The sequence below is a fragment of the Garra rufa genome, chromosome 8 (assembly GCF_049309525.1).
Source record: "Garra rufa chromosome 8, GarRuf1.0, whole genome shotgun sequence".
NCBI lineage: Eukaryota > Metazoa > Chordata > Actinopteri > Cypriniformes > Cyprinidae > Garra > Garra rufa.
This window is the reverse complement of record NC_133368.1, coordinates 31,414,920-31,431,993: the sequence shown is the minus strand read 5'-3', so window position 1 is coordinate 31,431,993 and position 17,074 is coordinate 31,414,920. Positions and strand designations below refer to the sequence as shown.

Here is a 17,074-nt window from a genome sequence, read left to right as displayed (position 1 = left end):
TACTTCGCAGTAAGCAGTACAAATCTATTTCTTTTCTAAACTAGGCTATTCTAAAACTACTAAAACATTTTTGGTAATTTACATAATGCTGAAATAAAATAGAATCTAAATATTAGATGAAACATTTTAATTAAAATTAGAAATGTTGCTTTGGCAACTAACCATTAGCACTAAAATTACTAGGAAATAATTGAAGATTTATATAAAAATAAATTAAACATAAATAGTAAAGTGTAACATTTTGATAAAAGCACATGACTAAATTACTAAAACATATGCTAAACTTGAACAAAAAATTAATACAAAAATGGAAAAAACACTGCTGTTTACTTTTAAACAATGACTGCGGATTAAGACCGGACTAATCGAATACCACACGCCCAAATAGACTCCATTAAAAAATACTTCAAATTTTAAATATTTTAATGTGCTCTTTTGTTTATATAACGACTTTTTTTGGTCATTTAGCATTCTCCATGATAAATTCTAATTGATAAATGAGTAAATTAAATATCGGGTCCCATCATGCACTCTGAAACGGTTAGTTTGGTCTGGGTTACACGAAGCCCACCGAATTTGAAACCGAAAACATTAGCTTAGCTCGTGTTAGCTTAGCAGGCCAGTCATTACCCTGCTGTGTCTGTCAAATCCATCCATTTAACACAATACACCACAAAACATGGGGAAGTTAGCTGCTTTTATACCTGTTTTAACTCTTTTGTGTGCTTCCTGGCAAAGTGCGGAAGGAAACAGAGTCTATTCATACGCAGGTAAATGGTATGAAACATGCTAAACAGACAGTAGCATAAACAAACATCTCTAACATTACATAACAGTTATATTGTGCATACTGTCGATGTTATTTGTTATACATTTATCCATGGGATTTTGAATGTGATAAAATTATCGAGTGCAGTTAAACTATTTTTTATATGTGTGAGCTGGAAACATGCTGTAACGTTTAAACCTTGTGAGGTCTCAAACAGCATTTTTATACTAGTAATGCTTTATAGATAATTACTTTGTTGTTATTATGATTATTATTACTACTAAAACTTTTTGTAAAGTTTTGTATATTTTGGAAATGAAAAGTTCTGTAAAAATAGTTATATAAGATATTATATAACAGCAATTAAAGAAGACTATAAGGAAATGCAAAGTGGTATGTGTTTTTCCTGTCTTTTTATTTTAGAGAAAGCAATATGGATTACAGTTTTAGTATCTGTCAGCATCCAAACATCAATAACCAAACATTACTGGTTTGTCTGCATATGCAATCTTATCATGGTTCTTCTAAACAGTTCTTATCTTACCTTAAGATGCTCTCCAGTTTCTCAGGTTTTTCTCTGACTGAGCATTTGTCAAGACTCATTCATTCACTTTGTTTTAGGTTCTTCATATCAGTTCCATGTTCCATGTGAGGCCTTATTTTAGGCCCTGTTGTCATCTATTTTTCATCAGTTTATTTCCATTATAAAAAACAATGTGGGAAGTGTTTATATATTAGCCCAATGATTTAAATAGATATTTAAATAGCTTTAGAAAGCTTTTGTTTGTTAGATTTCATTAGGAACAATAGCAGACGGTAGAGCCATTCCAAATAAGCGCAGCTGACAAGTTAGATATGGATTATAACTAAACAAAACTGGATTTTACCAACAAAAATAACTAGATTCGATCACACTGGCGGATATCTGATTAATCAATCAATAGCTTTTAAAACGGGTACTGAATGAAAGCACTTCCTCAAGTGAAGTAGTGATGAACTTCATTACACAAATAAAAACCATGAAAATGTACATACTTTATAAAGCGAAATATTAATATATTAATTAGGCCTATACTGTAATCATTCATGTAGTTCATGGAGCATTAACTAACCACAATAGATCAAACTTCAAAATGTAAAAATGTGTAAATGTTGAAATGAACAATCTAAAAATGAACGGTGCTTTTACAACATTATTGTTACAAATGGACTATTGTTGTAAAGTGATACGATTTCATACACTACCAGCCAGAAGTTTCTGAACAGTAAGATGTTTTTTAAAGAAACCTCTTCTGCTTACCAAGTCTGCATTTATTTGATCCAAAGTACAGCACAAACAGTACAATTTTGAAATATTTTTACTATTTAAAATAACTGTTTTCTATTTGAATGTTTTCAAATGTAATTTATTCCTGTGATTTCAAAGCATTTATTATAATTATTATTATGCTGAAAACACCCGAGTAGATTTTTCTTCAGTTTTTTTTTTTGAATAAAATGTTTAGAATAAGAGCATTTATCTGAAATAGAATTAAAAGCATCACTTTTGATCAGTTTAAAGTATCATTGCTAAATAAAAGTATTAATTACTATAATTTCTTTCCCCAAAAATGAAAAAAAAAAAAAAAAAGATACTGACCCCAGCTTTTAAATGGTATAGTGTATAATGTTACAAAAGATTTTCATTTCAGATAAATGCAGATTTTTGGATCTTTCTATTTATCGAAGAATCCTGAAAATACTGTACTGTTTTAAATATTGAAAATAATAATATTAAAAACTGTTTAGCTTTGGTATCAGGAATAAATATCATTTTTAAATATATTCAAATACAAAGCAGTTATTTTAAATAGTAAACATTTCACAATATTACAGCTTTTGCAGTATTTTAGATCAAATAAATGCAGGCTTAGGAGACTTAAAAACATAAAAAATCTTACTGTTCAAAAACTTTTGACTGGTAGTGTATAAATCCAAACAGTCATGCTTATCACAGGCTGTAGTATTCCAATTAGATTAAATTAATTGTATATTTTTTCTAATTTATTTAAATATTAGCTTTTCATCAACTTATAAATTCCCTGCAGTAACAATTCACTTATGAACTGCTGCAAGTGATAATTCATTTACAAATGAAGAAGATACATTTTGTGAATAATACTGTTGGATAGAAGCAACCATGCATGAGAACATCACGTTTTAGAAAGTGAGGATTATGCAGTTGCATTAGTGCAGCGATTAAGGTGAATTTAGTCTGTGGGCAGAAGCTCTTCTTTAGCCAGTTCTTCTTGTCTGGGATGCATTTTTACTGTTAGACATAGAAAAGAAGAAAACATATGATGAGGATTGAAAATTAAAGCAGAGGAGTAACTCTGATCCTTTCCTGATTCTGACAGACTGCACCTATGTGAAAGGAGACAGTGCCCACGATTATTCTGGGAGTCGGTGCTTCTGTTACAGCCCTGGTACAGTAATCAAATGGAAGGACATCTGGTCCTCCTTCAAGGTAGTGTTACATCATGCTGTAATATTATTTTATCCTAATGTAGTGTTTTTTTAATTAATTCAATTAAGTAACGAATAAGGTAAATAATAACTCTTCATTTAAACTTAATACTGACAAGACACATCATGTTGTTCACAGGTAAACGTGACAAGTGATGAAGACGTCTTTGTCGTGTTCCCAATGGAGACTGGAAATTGCCACCATCCCGATGATCTTTTTACGGTTATTGACTGCTTTGTTGAACACTACTGGCCATCCACTACCCAAAGGGAGAAGTCTTTGGACATTCCTCTGGTTGATGAAGATGTCTGCTTCATGACCAAATCGCTTAGAAGCAATACTGAGTATACACTACACGTCTCCAACAAAAGTAAGCCAGAACATCACTCACACCATATTCTTCTACAGAGTAGTTGAGCACTGAATCATCACCATTTATGTTGTTTTACAGGGATAAATAGAACGTGCTTCCTGTTTTTTGTGTGTGGGCTGGTGCTGTTTTTCGGAGCGGGAAACATATGCAGGTAAGTGGCAATTTAGCTGTAGTTTAGATGCTCTCATCTAGAGAAATTCTGCAGTAGAGTGTCAGATTTCATTCTGAACAAGGTTTTTTTTTTTTTTTTGCAAACTGATTACGCCACCTTAAACTGGGATAAGATAAACGTAGTTTAATATAAAATTACTCTATGTTTTATGGAATTGCTCACCCAAAAATGAAGACATTTTTTGAAGAATCTTTATGCAGCCTTTTTCATATCCAGCTTTTTCTTCAAGGCAGAGGTAAGCCTATGGGTGAGACTTCTGGTTAATTGGCTGCTGTAGGGAAAAATGGTATAACTGTTTGCACTTCAAACCAGTGTTTTCATAATTAGGAGATAATACATTAAAATAATATGGTAACACACCAATTTGCAATATCAAGCAGCTAAACAAGCTGTTTTGTACAGCTAAAAATAGCTGGATGTGGATAAGATTGAAAGCCAGACCCAAAAAATGTACAAATGGTACATTTTGGCTCACTCTTACTTGACGAAAAGTGGCTAGACCATCTGTCCAAAAAACCACTAAAAGCATGGTAAAATTAGTCAATGCAACTTTTGTGGTACATTCTAGTCTACTGTAGTCATATTTTCCAAGACGGCTTACTTAAAAAAAATGCTTTCAAACCAAGCTTTAAACTAACTAAATAGCTAAACATTTAAGTAACTAATTATGGTCAATATTATTTTAATTCATGCCCTTAACAAGTGTAATTTTTTCAGTTTTTTTTGTTTTGGTCTTGGAAAACATTAATACTTAGTAAGCAAATAGTGTGATTTACCGACCTAGAAATGTGATGAATATTTCTGTAATTATTGTGATCTTTCTCAAATATTTTAACACAGGCAAAAGTAGCTACACAACCAGTCAAAAGTTTTTGAACAGTAAGATTATGTTTTTTTTAAAGTCTCTTCTGCTCACCAAGACTGCATTTATTTTGGATCCCAAGTACAGCAAAACGGTAAACTTTTGAAATATTTCTATTATTTAAAATAACTGTTTTCTATTAGAATATACAGTAGTCAACATTTGAAGTGGGTCAGAAAAGTTAGTCAAAGTTGTCCCAAGGCAAGAATGGGTATTACTTTGATCGACTTCAAATGTTATTATTATTATTATTATTTATTATTATTATTATTATCAATATTTTAAAAAGTTTAGTATTTTTTCAGGATTCTTTAATGAATAGAAAGATCAAAAGATGAGCATTTATTTGCAATAAAACTCTATTAGATGTTATATTATACATAAATATTATATGCTATACCATTCAAAATATACCATTTTGGGAAAGAAATGAATACTGTTATTTATCAAGGATGCTTTAAATTGATCAAAAGTGATGATAAAGACATGTATAATACAATTCTAAATTCTATTCAGCTGTTTTCAACATCATCATAATAATAAATGTTTTCTGAGCAGCATATCAGAATATTAGAATGATTTCTGAAGGAGCATGGAGTAATGATAATAAAATGCAGCTTTGAAATCACAGAAATAAATTGCATTTTCAAATAGAAAACTAAAATATTAAAAAATTGTACTGTTCTTGTTGTACTTTGGATCAAAACAAATGCAGACTTGGTAAGCAGAAGAGACTTCTTAAACATTAAAATCTTACTATTCAAAAACTTTTCACTGGTGTTATATATATATATATATATATATATATAGAGAGAGAGAGAGGGGGGGGGGGGTTACATGATCTGAAATTATTTGAATATATTGCCACTCCTAGTTTTTGTAAATTAAAAAAGGTTGAAACAAGCAGCTTCGTCAGCCGAAGTCTAATAACTCACATGGGGGCCTTTTGAATATTGTCTTGAGCAATAGAGGGCCTTGAAGTTGCATAAAATAAATGCATAAAATGTAATAATAGTTTACTGAAAATCTGGCTGTCCACCAATGCTCTGAAGTCTCATCTGAATTAACTTTAAAAATAGTGTGCATTCCACACAAGATTGTATGACAAAAAGGAAATGGTTCTAGCGTGTGTTGTAACTGGGGAAGATTTTTGTTGAAGAACAAGCGAAATCTCAGAGATGTTTTTTTGCTAAAAATATTATATGAATATGGTGCACATGTCATATTGACTACTTTTATGTAGCTTTTTGTCTTTTGTGGGGCTTGTTCAGACAGCTGTGTTCAATATACTGTAAATTGTTTTTTTAAATCATTTGTGGTTGAAACCTAAAACTTGTTATTCTAACCGACTCTTCTTGTTTTACAGGAGCTCACTGTTTTTCTACACCACCGGAGTGACATTGGGAGTCATCGCCACGTTTGTTTTCCTGACGCTTGTCCTCCGAAACGTCGTACCAACGGTGTGTAATGCTTCTGTCACAACCTTTATCATGATCGTGATACACAGTATCACATGTTTCCTCACACTGATCCAACATGTTGGATGAGTAGTATGAGTTTAAGCCTGTCAATGCTGGCATTGTCTCTGCTGATGAGATTAAAGAGAAAGGGAGGTGGAGACCGACTCCTCCATACAAACATCCTCAGGCATGTACATCATTGTAAAGTTTTATGTAAAAAACCAGGGCTGTGCAATCAATTGCAGATTGATTGGTAGCTCACAGTTTTGGGGAGGGTCAGAAGGTTAAAGACATTCACTAAGGCTCTGCTTTTTTCCCCTTAGCGAGGGCTGTTCCTGGTGTTGTTGGGTGCTGGCTCTGGTCTGTCCTACATGGGGATCCAGAGGGTGTTAAATGAATGGGATGACATCGTGACTGAGCACTGGATAGAATTACTGGGTAACTAGGCAACCTTTTTCTGTTACAACCCATCTTGCCCCGTTTTCCTTTGCAATCATCTCATCAGCCAATTACATCCGACAGTAAGCCTTCGCTAATGTTAATAAATGGCCTTTCAGATGTACCTTTTGTACAGTTTAGCATTTCAGTCGAATACCACGTGTTGTCTGTTAATTTGCTTGACGTGTTCTTTATACAATAGAATAATTACTGTACATGTCATTTAGACAGATTATCCTTCTCCACTCTCGCTGCATGTTTCATCAGCTGAAGCGCTCGCATCAGAACATGCCAGCATCTCATAGTAGCAGTCTAGAACAGATTGAGATTCACCTTTTGTATCGTATATCTTGGCTCCGTTAGTGTTATAATATGAGGGCCAAGTATTTTGAATGCTAAAATGACTGCCTCTTGACTGCTCAATAGACTCTATTCTCTGCCAAATCAATTTCCCTCTTCAAGCACTCGCAGTATGTAAATGCATCAGTGTTTGAATGCGAGAACCACAGGCATATTAAGATTAAGGGAAAGAAGCCGCAGTGCTGCTGGAACATTGATTTCTATGGCTAAAACAAAAAGGCTCTGGGAGGATTACAGCCCCAGTGAATGGCTGCTTTTTTGGCCCTTTTATTTCCTCTTTGTTTTTTCTTCTTTGTCTTCTCAGATCTACTGTAACATTAAAGGAATGGTTCACTCAAAAAAGCATTTCCGTGATATACTGTCAAAAGGTGCCTTTTTGAGATCTTTTCCATAGAATTATTCTATACATTTAAAGTAATAGCACAAAAAGATTTAATATGTGACCCTGGACCACAAAACTAGTCATAAGGGTCATTTTTTTATTTATTTATAGATGTATATATCATCTGAAAGCTGAATAAATATGCTTTCCATTGATATATGGTTTGTTACGATAGGATACTTGGCTGAGATACAACTATTTGAAAATTTGTAATCTGAGGATGCAAAAAAAAAAATATTGAGAAAATAGCCTTTAAATTTGTCCAAATGAAGTTCTTAGCAATGTTACTTAAGACTGGTTTTGTGGTCCAGGGTCACATATAGCTTAGGAAGACTTAATATAGCGTACAAATCACATGACAAATAGGGCTGGGTGATATACCGGTAGACATGATTAACTGGGAGAAATTTGTGGAGAGATTTTCGGCTATTGCAGTTACAGTGCTGCTTTATAGACCTTGAGCGGTTAAATACATACTTGTATGTGTCAAAATGCATGTCTTTGCAAGTATTCTCATAAAAACAGTAATTTAGGTCTTAAGTGAACGCAAACAGCTGAGAAAGAAAACACATGTTTAACAGGATACTGGATTTGGGCAGCTCTAAATGACAGCAGTCCAATATTCCTCTGTCATTCGTGTTAATCAAACAACAAAAAAGAGAAAATCTTCCACTGCTCTTGACTAAATCACTTTTGTAAATCTAATAAGAAATATATATTTAATTTACACTTTAAATAATATGCAATTTTATACATTTGATTACTTTATACAATGTCTGTAACATTTCTTATTTATTCTACTGTAGTGTATTTGTCCTGTTGCTTGTAATTAGTTTTTCTATTCTTATTTAATCACTGACTTTTTTTTTTTTCTACCTTTATTCGAGTATTATTTTTTTGTGATATTGACACTGGTGACACATTGTGATTTAATATTTTTTTCATATCTGATATTTATCCTACATTTATCATGATTTTTTGACAGACCAGTCCCTATCTATTATCATTGTCTAGAAAAGATGGCCAGGATATTTTTAAGGACATTTGTTTCCATCCATCCATCAGGCAATAAATAAATAAGGTAGATAGATTACCATTCAAAATGCTGTTCTTTTGAATTGTCTATTCGACAGAACATCCTGTAAAAAAACATCACCGTTTTCACAAAAATATTAAGCAGCACAACTATTTTCAACATTAATAAAGCAAAACACAAGAAAAGTTATGAATCACGTCATAGTGTTTTTAACCATTATTGTTACTTAGCAATCTATTGCTTTGTTGCAGGGGCAGCCCGTAATGTTTGCTGTCAGTGAGTGTAAGCTCGACAAATACACCACATGACATCCACTATTTAATATTGATGGCCCAGTCACCCATTGCACATTTTAGCAAGTGAAAGCTTGCTTTTAAGGAGTAGTTCACCCCAATATGTATATACATATATATTCCATGTGATGTTTAGCTGTTTCTTTACATATACATCTATTGTCACTGTTCCAACCTGAGAGTATGCATTATAACTGTTGCTTTAACAGGCAAGCTCAGGCAGGCTGCTTCTGTCTGATACTAATTGGGCATGCTTTTTTTATTGTTACCTTTCTACATAGTGTTAGAGTGCTTAATGTACAGCATGCATGCATTTATGCATGTGCAGGGAGGTCAGTATTACCATTTAAAATTATGTTGACATTCTCCTTTTTCTCTTTCTCTGCAGCTTATGTGCTCATATCGGGCTTAGTTAGCTTTGCTGTATGCTATAAACACGGCCCCATCACCAACAAACACACCCTCAGCTTTATGACCTGGTGTATGCAAGCAGTGGGCATGGTGTTGTTGTATTATGGGGTCACATTTCCAACCGCCCGCTACTTACTGATCATGTTCCTGTTGTGCTGGAAGATTCTGCCCGTGGCCTGGAGCCTTTTGCTCTTGGTCTGGAGTCTTCTGATGTGGATTGGCAGGTAAGAAAACACAACAAACTATGAAACAGCAGAGAAATTTACATTTTCTCTACCCAATTGCATTCAAACACTGATCATGGTTACTTACCAGAATGAAGCCAGGTGGTTAGAGGAAAGGGGTCCCCTCACATGGAAGTCGCCATATTGTTTCTACAGTAGCCCTAAACGGACCAACTGCTCTACAGATCGCGTTTCATCACTGTTGTTCTAGCGGAAAAACACTGACACAATGATGAACAAGTAACAGTAATATTCACAATAACAATAACATAATAACACAATAACAATAACAGTTTTATTGAATGATTAAGTAAATATAATTCCATAATTTCCGTTTTAAAAGAAACCTCATTATTCTTTGCTGTCTAAAACGACGACATCTTAATCCCGCGGGGCTACCGTAGCTTCTGTAAAGGGAGGGGTGAGCGGTGGACTAAACCGTTGGTTGCAATTCATAGCCTTACCGCTAGATGCCGCAAAAATCTACACACTGCACCTTTAAATGGACAAGTTAATTAAGAGACTTACGTTTTAGACACCAAATTGCTTGTTTCTGCTCTGTTTCGCCAACAAAAATAACTCCAAACAGCTACAGCACTGTCTCTGAGCAACATGACTGTGTTTTATGAATGAATCAACCATGAAATAATTCGGTTCAATCGCAATAACTCACTTATTAACAGTGATTTACTGCCACCTACTGACTTTAATTGCACATTTAAAGTATCTTTTCAAATATAAATATTTCAAGTAATTTCAAATATCAGTATTCAACGTTTTCTGTTTAATATATCAAAACATGTATGCATTTGTAACTGCAAATTAAATGCATTCATAACCTCTATTAAACATTGTCACTGATTAAATGTAAGAATCTGACTTTTACAAAGTGTTTTTAAAGGTTAAAATGCCAGGTAAACCTCAATTTAAACTTATTAGAAAAGATTAATTTCTATCAGTGTGAACTGACCACCACACATAATATAAAGAATATCCAAAAAAATTAGGATTCAGCTGTCCACAGTAGTGCTTAAAAGATAACTGTTGCCAAAATGCAACCTGGGCTGTTTTTTTTTTTACTGTAAACGAGACAAACTTATATCTAAAAGCATAATTACGACAAACGAGCCGTTTTTGAGATTGACTGTGATTTCGTTTTGTGGTCCGTGGCCGGTGAATGGGAGTACTAGGGGCATACATTTGAGTGCATCAAAATCGATATTTTTACAACACTAAGAAGGCTCGACACACCATGACACTTTGCTCGAAGTATCGCCTGGGTCTCTACACATGAACTCGAGCATTGAGAACATTGTTTGTGTACACAGAGTTTACTAAAAAGAAAGGTTTTGAACAACTCACTTTCACTGTTTGAGTTTCCGCTCGCGGCCATCTTGCCAGTCAAGACGTGTCGATCTCCGAGTGCGAGGATGGATAGCTCCTAAAGCATATTTCCATATGAATGCACGGCTAATTCGTTGTTTTGTCGCAAGTGAAAAACAATATTAAACTTCTAGTTGTAAAAAGAGCCTCATATAAGCCAAATATTTCGTCCTATGGAGTCCATTCATTCGCATTCTGAGATCGACACCTCTTGACTGGCAAGATGTCATGGTGTGTCGAGCCTTCTTAGTGTTGTAAAATTATCGATTTTGATGCGCTCAAATGTATGCCCCTAGTACTCCCATTCACCGGCCACTGACCACAAAACGAAATCACGGTCAATCTCAAAAACGGCTCGTTTGTCGTAATTATGCTTTTAGATATAAGTTTGTCTCGTTTACAGTAAAATAAAACAGCCCAGGTTGCATTTTGGCAACAGTTATCCTTTAAGCTATCAGCACAATAACACACTCGGCAAAATATTGTCTAATTTTAACGTTATCGATAAAATTCCAGAAAATGTAGAGATTTTTTTTGTGAATATCGCACACCCCTAGTTCAGCCAAAAATTTTGATTACCCCATGATTAACTTAACCTCAAGCCATCCTAGGTGTATATGACTTTCTTCTTTCAAATGAATATAATCAGTGTTATAATAAAAAATTTCCTGGCTCTTCCAAGCTTTATAATGGCAGTGAATGGGCGTTGAGATTTTGAAGTCCAATAAAGTGCATCCATCCATCATAAAAAGTGCTCTGCACGGATCTGGGGACTAATAGAAACCTTCTGTAGCGAATCAATGCATTTGTGCAAGAAAAATATCCATATTTAAAACTTTATAAACTGTAATCTCTAGGTTTTGCTAACTGTCGTACTGGCGTTCATGAGAGGCATTCCAGTGCATGACATCTCCAGTGAGAATATGCTAGTGTCATGAGAACCAAGTTTTGTTTATAGCAAAGGAAAACTAGTTTCCTCTTGGCTTTTCTGTCAAAATCCTTTAACTTTTTTCCTTTACAAATCTTGCACAAATCTAATTTGTGACCAGCGTTTTGCTCTCTCCACTGCACTTCTGCATTTGTCACCACTTTCGCCTACATACTACTAAGTTAGAGATTACAGTTTATAAAGTATTTAATATTGATATTTTGCATACACAAATGCATTAATTAACTGCAGAAGTCCTTTGTTAACCTCCTGGAGCCATGTGGAGTACTTTTTATGATGGATGGATGCACTTTATTGGTCTTCAAAATATCAACAGCCATTCACTCTTATTATAAAGCTTGGAAGAGCCAGAACATTTTTTAATATAACTCTGACTGAAAGATGAAAGTCATATACACCTAGGATGGCTTGAGGCTGAGTAAATCTCACTGAACTATCCCTTTAAGAGCTATTCACAATCTCAACCAAATTAGAAAGTTTTCTCTTTTTTGCAAATAAAGTGCAGATATGCAATAAGATATGCATTAAGAAAATAAATATGGTAATATTGAATTCATGTTGGCTAAGTCTAAGATAGAAACTGAAAGCTAATCATATGCTGAAATTGACCTTTGAACAGGTGAAATATCTAATCATAAAAATTTGCATGTATTAACTCTTGACTTTCTGCCTTCAGTCTCTTTTACTCATTCCTGGGCTTGTTCTGGAGGAAGAAACGGCCCAAACCCAGGCTACTGACTGAGGAGGAGTACAGAGAACAGGGAGAGATCCACACCAGAGCCTCTCTGGATGAATTACGGGAGCACTGTAACAAGCCTGGCTTTCCTGCATGGGAGACTGTGTTGAGGCTCAGATCGCCGCAAAAGTAATTACAGTTTGTATTCATCAAAATAAGCATGTTCAAGTACACACATGATGTTCCTCACCAGTTGTTTCTGCCTCTTTTAGGTTTGCAGAGTTTCTGCGCAATGGCAGCCACATCACTCAAGAGGAGTTTCAGAATCATGAGAATCAATACGGGCTTGGTGGGGCGTATTACGAAAACATGTTGTTTAACAGCAGCTCCAGCGACACCCAGTCGTACAGAGGAGAAGCAGAGGAGAATAGCGAAGACGAGATGGTTAGCAGTCCTGCAACACTAAATAACATCCCCATTCCTTCTTTATATACTCCACCTGTCTGCCCGTATCCCCCTGTCGCCTACACCCCTCAGCCGGAACCCATGGATCCAGAAGACCAGGATTTCTTTTAAAATTTTCCTGCTGTCCAAAGGATGATGTTAGGTTCATTTTAAAAAGACTTTTTGAATATCGATGCAATTTCTAAGGAAGGAATAACTCTAAGGAACATTAGTAGGATTGTAAAAATAATCTTTCTCTCTCATTTGTGTTTAAATGATCTCTTTTAGGCAGCATAGGCTGTTATTATATATATATATATATATATTTTTATAGGAGTAAGAGTTTGTATTCTTATACCTAAGTGATGCAGAGCTGGGAATAACACTGTATTGTACATACTGTATGTTAATAGTGTATGAATAGATAGTGACTGCTGCGCTCAGGTATATCAGATCATCAGGACATCATTGCAGTCGCTAATACATTTGCCTCAACAGTTCAAGACAAGGACTCAACACATACGGTACCACAGCATTTTTGTAATTTAAGGAAACAGTGCCCTCTAGTGTTGGTTAAAGAAACAGTTCACTTCTAATAACACAAACTGTCTATGGTTTGCATGCCCTCTTCTTAATCCAGACATTGTTTTTCGTGGAACACATACAGGATGTTTAACAGAATCTCTTAAGTTGCTCTTTATCATATAGTTAAACTAAAGGAGAACATACCATTTCCAAAACTCCAATTCTGACATCAAAGTATCTTTATGGTTTGTGCGTTCTATTCCATGTCTTCTGAAGTCATATGATGGAACACAATGTTCAATATTGCACAACATAGTATTATTGAATAACGGCTTAAATTTAAATCTAGTGATCACACAAAGCTATCTTAGTGAATGCTCCGCCACTGAATAAAAAGGTTATTGTGACTTTTTATCTCACAATTCAGATTTATAAAGTCAGAATCACAAGATAAAAACTTAAAAAAAAAAAAAGTATCACTTTTTTCTCACAATTCTGACATTTCTCGCAAATGCGAGTTTATATCTAGTAATTCTGACTTTCTCGCAAATGCAAGTTTATATCTTGCGATTCTCGCCTTTTTTCTCACAAATTTGAGTTTATATCTTACAATTGACTTTTTTTCTCAGTTGTAAATTTATATCTTGTGATTCTGACTGTTTTCTCGCAATTGTGAGTATATATCTTGTGATTCCAGAATTTTTGCAATTGCAACTTTATATCTTGCAATTCTGACTTTTTTCACAAATACCAATTTATATCTCACACTTCTGACTTTTCTCAGAATTGTGATACAAACTCACGATTCAAAATTGCAAGATATAAACTATAAGAAATGCGAGTTTTTGTTTTACAATTGTGAGTTTATATCTTGCAATTCTGACTTTTTCTTTTGTTGCGAGATAAAAACTCTTAAATCTGACAAATGCAAGTTTACATTTTGCAATTCTGACCTTTTTCTCAGGATTTTGTGAGAAACTCGCAATTCTTAAAATTTCTTTCTCCGAATTGTCTGATATATAAACTCTGACTTTTCTGCAAATGCGAATTTTATTTCGCAATTTTTGCAATTACACGTTTGTATCTCACAATTAAGACTTTTTTTTAATCGCAATTCTGACTTTTTCTCTCAGAGTTGTAATATAAACACTCAATAGCGACTATCAGAATTGTATCTCACAATTCTGATTTAATAACTCGCAATTGTCTTATAAAGACAGAATTGTGAGATGTAATCTTACAATTCTGGAGAAAAAAAAAGTGAGAATTGAGTTTAAAAAAAGTCAGATTGTGAGATAAATCGCAATTAGCTGTTTTATTTTTTATTTAGTTTTATTTAGTCCATACTATGCAGAAGTGTTTGACCACTGAGACACGTTGACAGCGTTCCAAAATGTGGCGTTTATGTTTTTGGAGGCATTGAAGCACAATTAGTTTTTGCGCTGTATTTCCATTGCTGTCTCTATAAAAACAAAACAAAAAACATGAGCTAGACTTAAGTGTTTGACCGGTAAGATTGTGTTTCGCGCCTTTTGCAAGACACGGCGTTGTAAAATGTGGCGCTCGAGTTTGTTGAGGCATTGACGCAGAATTAAGTTTTTTCATTGCTCATATATAAACATGCGCTAGGCTGGCTGTTTGACTTTTGCTCTCGCTTTTCGGGACATTTTTAATTAAATTGTATTCCACTGTCGCTTATGGCTTTAGAAGACTTGGGAATACAGCACAACATATGACGTTTATAGTCAATCTCAAGGGGCATTATGATTTAAAAAGTTATATTTCAGTGTTTTCTATCTTTTGCGTTCTGCCAAGAACCTGTTTTTGCTCACATAATGTTATTATCCCTTGAGAAACAGTTCTTGGAAGAATACAAAGTTTTGCTTTTTGGAGGAGTTTAGATCCAACTTGTCTCAACATACCTGGAAGATTCTAGTACACTCTTAAAAATAAAGGTACTTTATGATGCCATAGAAGAACCATTTTGGCTAGACCTTTAACATCTGAAGAACCTTTCGGTTTCACAAAAGGTTCTTCGTGGCAAAAGAAGGTAGGCCTACTTCAGATTAGAAAAAGGTAAGAAAGATGGTTCTTTGTGGAACCAAAAATGGTTCTTCTATGGCATCCCTGTGAAGAACCATTTAAATCACCTTTATTTTTAAGAGTGTAGGGCCTATTCACCTTGATTACTTTAGGTGTTTAATTGAGGTTGAGGCTGCTTTAGAGATTTCAGGATGAACCATCCCTTCGAAATGAATCAACTCATAGCGGATGGTCTGTATCATCTTAAGTGGGGTTACATATCCACATGCTGCCATTTCATATTCTTTCCTTTTTATTGAACTTAAAGGAACTTTTACATTTTTACAGTCTTTTATATTGCCATCTAATTTAATAAAAAAAGACAAATGGCATTCTCAACCAGAATATTGTATTGTGTCATCGTAAACATTTCATGTACTTTTATAAGCAGAGGTCACTTATACACAAAGCTGCGAGGCTCTCAAACACCATATAGTGCAAATAAATACCTTCTGATGGATACTGTATAACTGCGTACATTAAACAGAACAGAACATGGCTTATACATTTATTTTATACAGAGTAGATAATTTATATTTAAATTTGGTCACAAGAAAGATGGAAGCACAATTAGCAAATTAACAGAGTGTAAAGCAACTACGCTTCTCTATTGCAAAAGTCCCATGAATATTATGCTGAAGCGCTTCAGCTGTTGTAATATAAGCATTAAATGCTCCATAATGTGCAGATTTCTTCATAGGCACTGATCTTTAGACTTGCAGGCTGTTTGCAACTAAGGCAAGACATCAACTGTGGCAGTGCAAAGCATATCGCCTTGGCAAACAAATCCCTCACTAATGTATAATACCTGTAGGGCAAGATATTTTTGGTCCAATGTCAGCTGTCACCTTTAACCTTTACCATTACCATGTCTTTAAATCATAAGGCTATATCCCAAAGAAGTTCAGTTGATTTTTAATTGTGGTTGTGCTGTCTTAGGCAGCTGTTTGGAGTGTCCTGGCAATGGGGTCGAGTTCTCTACTGGTTCTTTTCTCCCTGTGGATGGAGGCGGTTCTTCAGTGGGACGGACAGGATGTGTGATTTGAGGAATGATTGCACTGGTAGTAGGTCCTTGGGAGAGATATTCTGCAGGGCTTAACATATCGGGTTGCGATGATGTGGATTCATCAGCAGGTGGCATCACTGAGGTTTGCTCATTTGTCTCCTACAAGAGAAGGACATCAAGGTTAAACATTTACAATATAGGATTGAGGTAAGGTACATTTTCTTTGTTAAGATGTGTGCTAGAATGAATATAAAGTCATCTTTCACCCCAAAATTTCCAATAGTTTAAAATAAGATGGAAATTCAGCCAACTTCAAGATGCTTTTAACAATTCACTTTCTTCCTCTCAATTCTTATTGCTACAATGCATCTAGAAGTTAGTTTTTATTTTTAAATAATATTTAAATATATAGGGTTGAGATTAAATGATTCCTTTTAATTTTATAAAAAATAAAGGCAGTATAAACAATTATTACTTTGACACATTTCACAATTTAAATAAAATATTTTCTGAATCTAATTTTACAGAATCTGTGGACTAAAAGTCATAACTATTCATTGAAACGCAAAAACCAAGTGGTCCTGAAAAGTTTATTTTAATAATTTAAAATTTTCCACTCATTTTTCATTACCAAAACTTGACCACCTATTTTTATAATAAATAAAAAGAATAAACAATAAATTACACACATACATATATTTTTTTGTTTTGTTTTGAGACATT

The 17,074-nt window shown here is 34.3% G+C and overlaps 2 protein-coding genes across 3 annotated transcripts in view; one reads left to right on the top strand and one right to left on the bottom strand.

Moving 5' to 3' along the window:
• The first annotated feature begins 601 nt into the window (after nt 1–601).
• nemp2 (nuclear envelope integral membrane protein 2) lies at nt 602–15,521 on the top strand. The gene is made up of 9 exons (XM_073845619.1): nt 602–770; nt 3,166–3,275; nt 3,414–3,645; nt 3,727–3,799; nt 6,049–6,142; nt 6,466–6,580; nt 9,040–9,286; nt 12,295–12,483; nt 12,567–15,521. Exons 1-9 carry the CDS (start codon nt 680–682, stop codon nt 12,868–12,870), a joined length of 1,455 nt encoding a protein of 484 aa, XP_073701720.1. The 5' UTR covers nt 602–679; the 3' UTR covers nt 12,871–15,521.
• Nucleotides 15,522–15,839: 318 nt separating this feature from the next.
• Nucleotides 15,840–17,074, bottom strand: part of mfsd6b (major facilitator superfamily domain containing 6b) — a 17,318-nt gene continuing 16,083 nt past the window's right edge. Inside the window, exon 7 of one of the 2 annotated variants that reach the window (XM_073845618.1) lies at nt 15,840–16,510. In XM_073845618.1, the coding sequence (XP_073701719.1) occupies nt 16,250–16,510 (261 nt within the window). In that variant the 3' untranslated portion in view covers nt 15,840–16,249. The remainder of the gene's footprint in view (nt 16,511–17,074) is intronic. The other variant, XR_012356590.1, reaches the window with a different exon arrangement.

Bases quoted from the DNA above. Each gene is read 5' to 3' on its own strand.
- nemp2 (XM_073845619.1), top strand. From the start codon at position 680: ATGGGGAAGTTAGCTGCTTTTATACCTGTTTTAACTCTTTTGTGTGCT. The intron at 9,287-12,294 runs GTAAGAAAACAC...TTCTGCCTTCAG, and splicing joins CTTCTGATGTGGATTGGCAG to TCTCTTTTACTCATTCCTGG. The intron at 12,484-12,566 runs GTAATTACAGTT...TGCCTCTTTTAG, and splicing joins AGGCTCAGATCGCCGCAAAA to GTTTGCAGAGTTTCTGCGCA.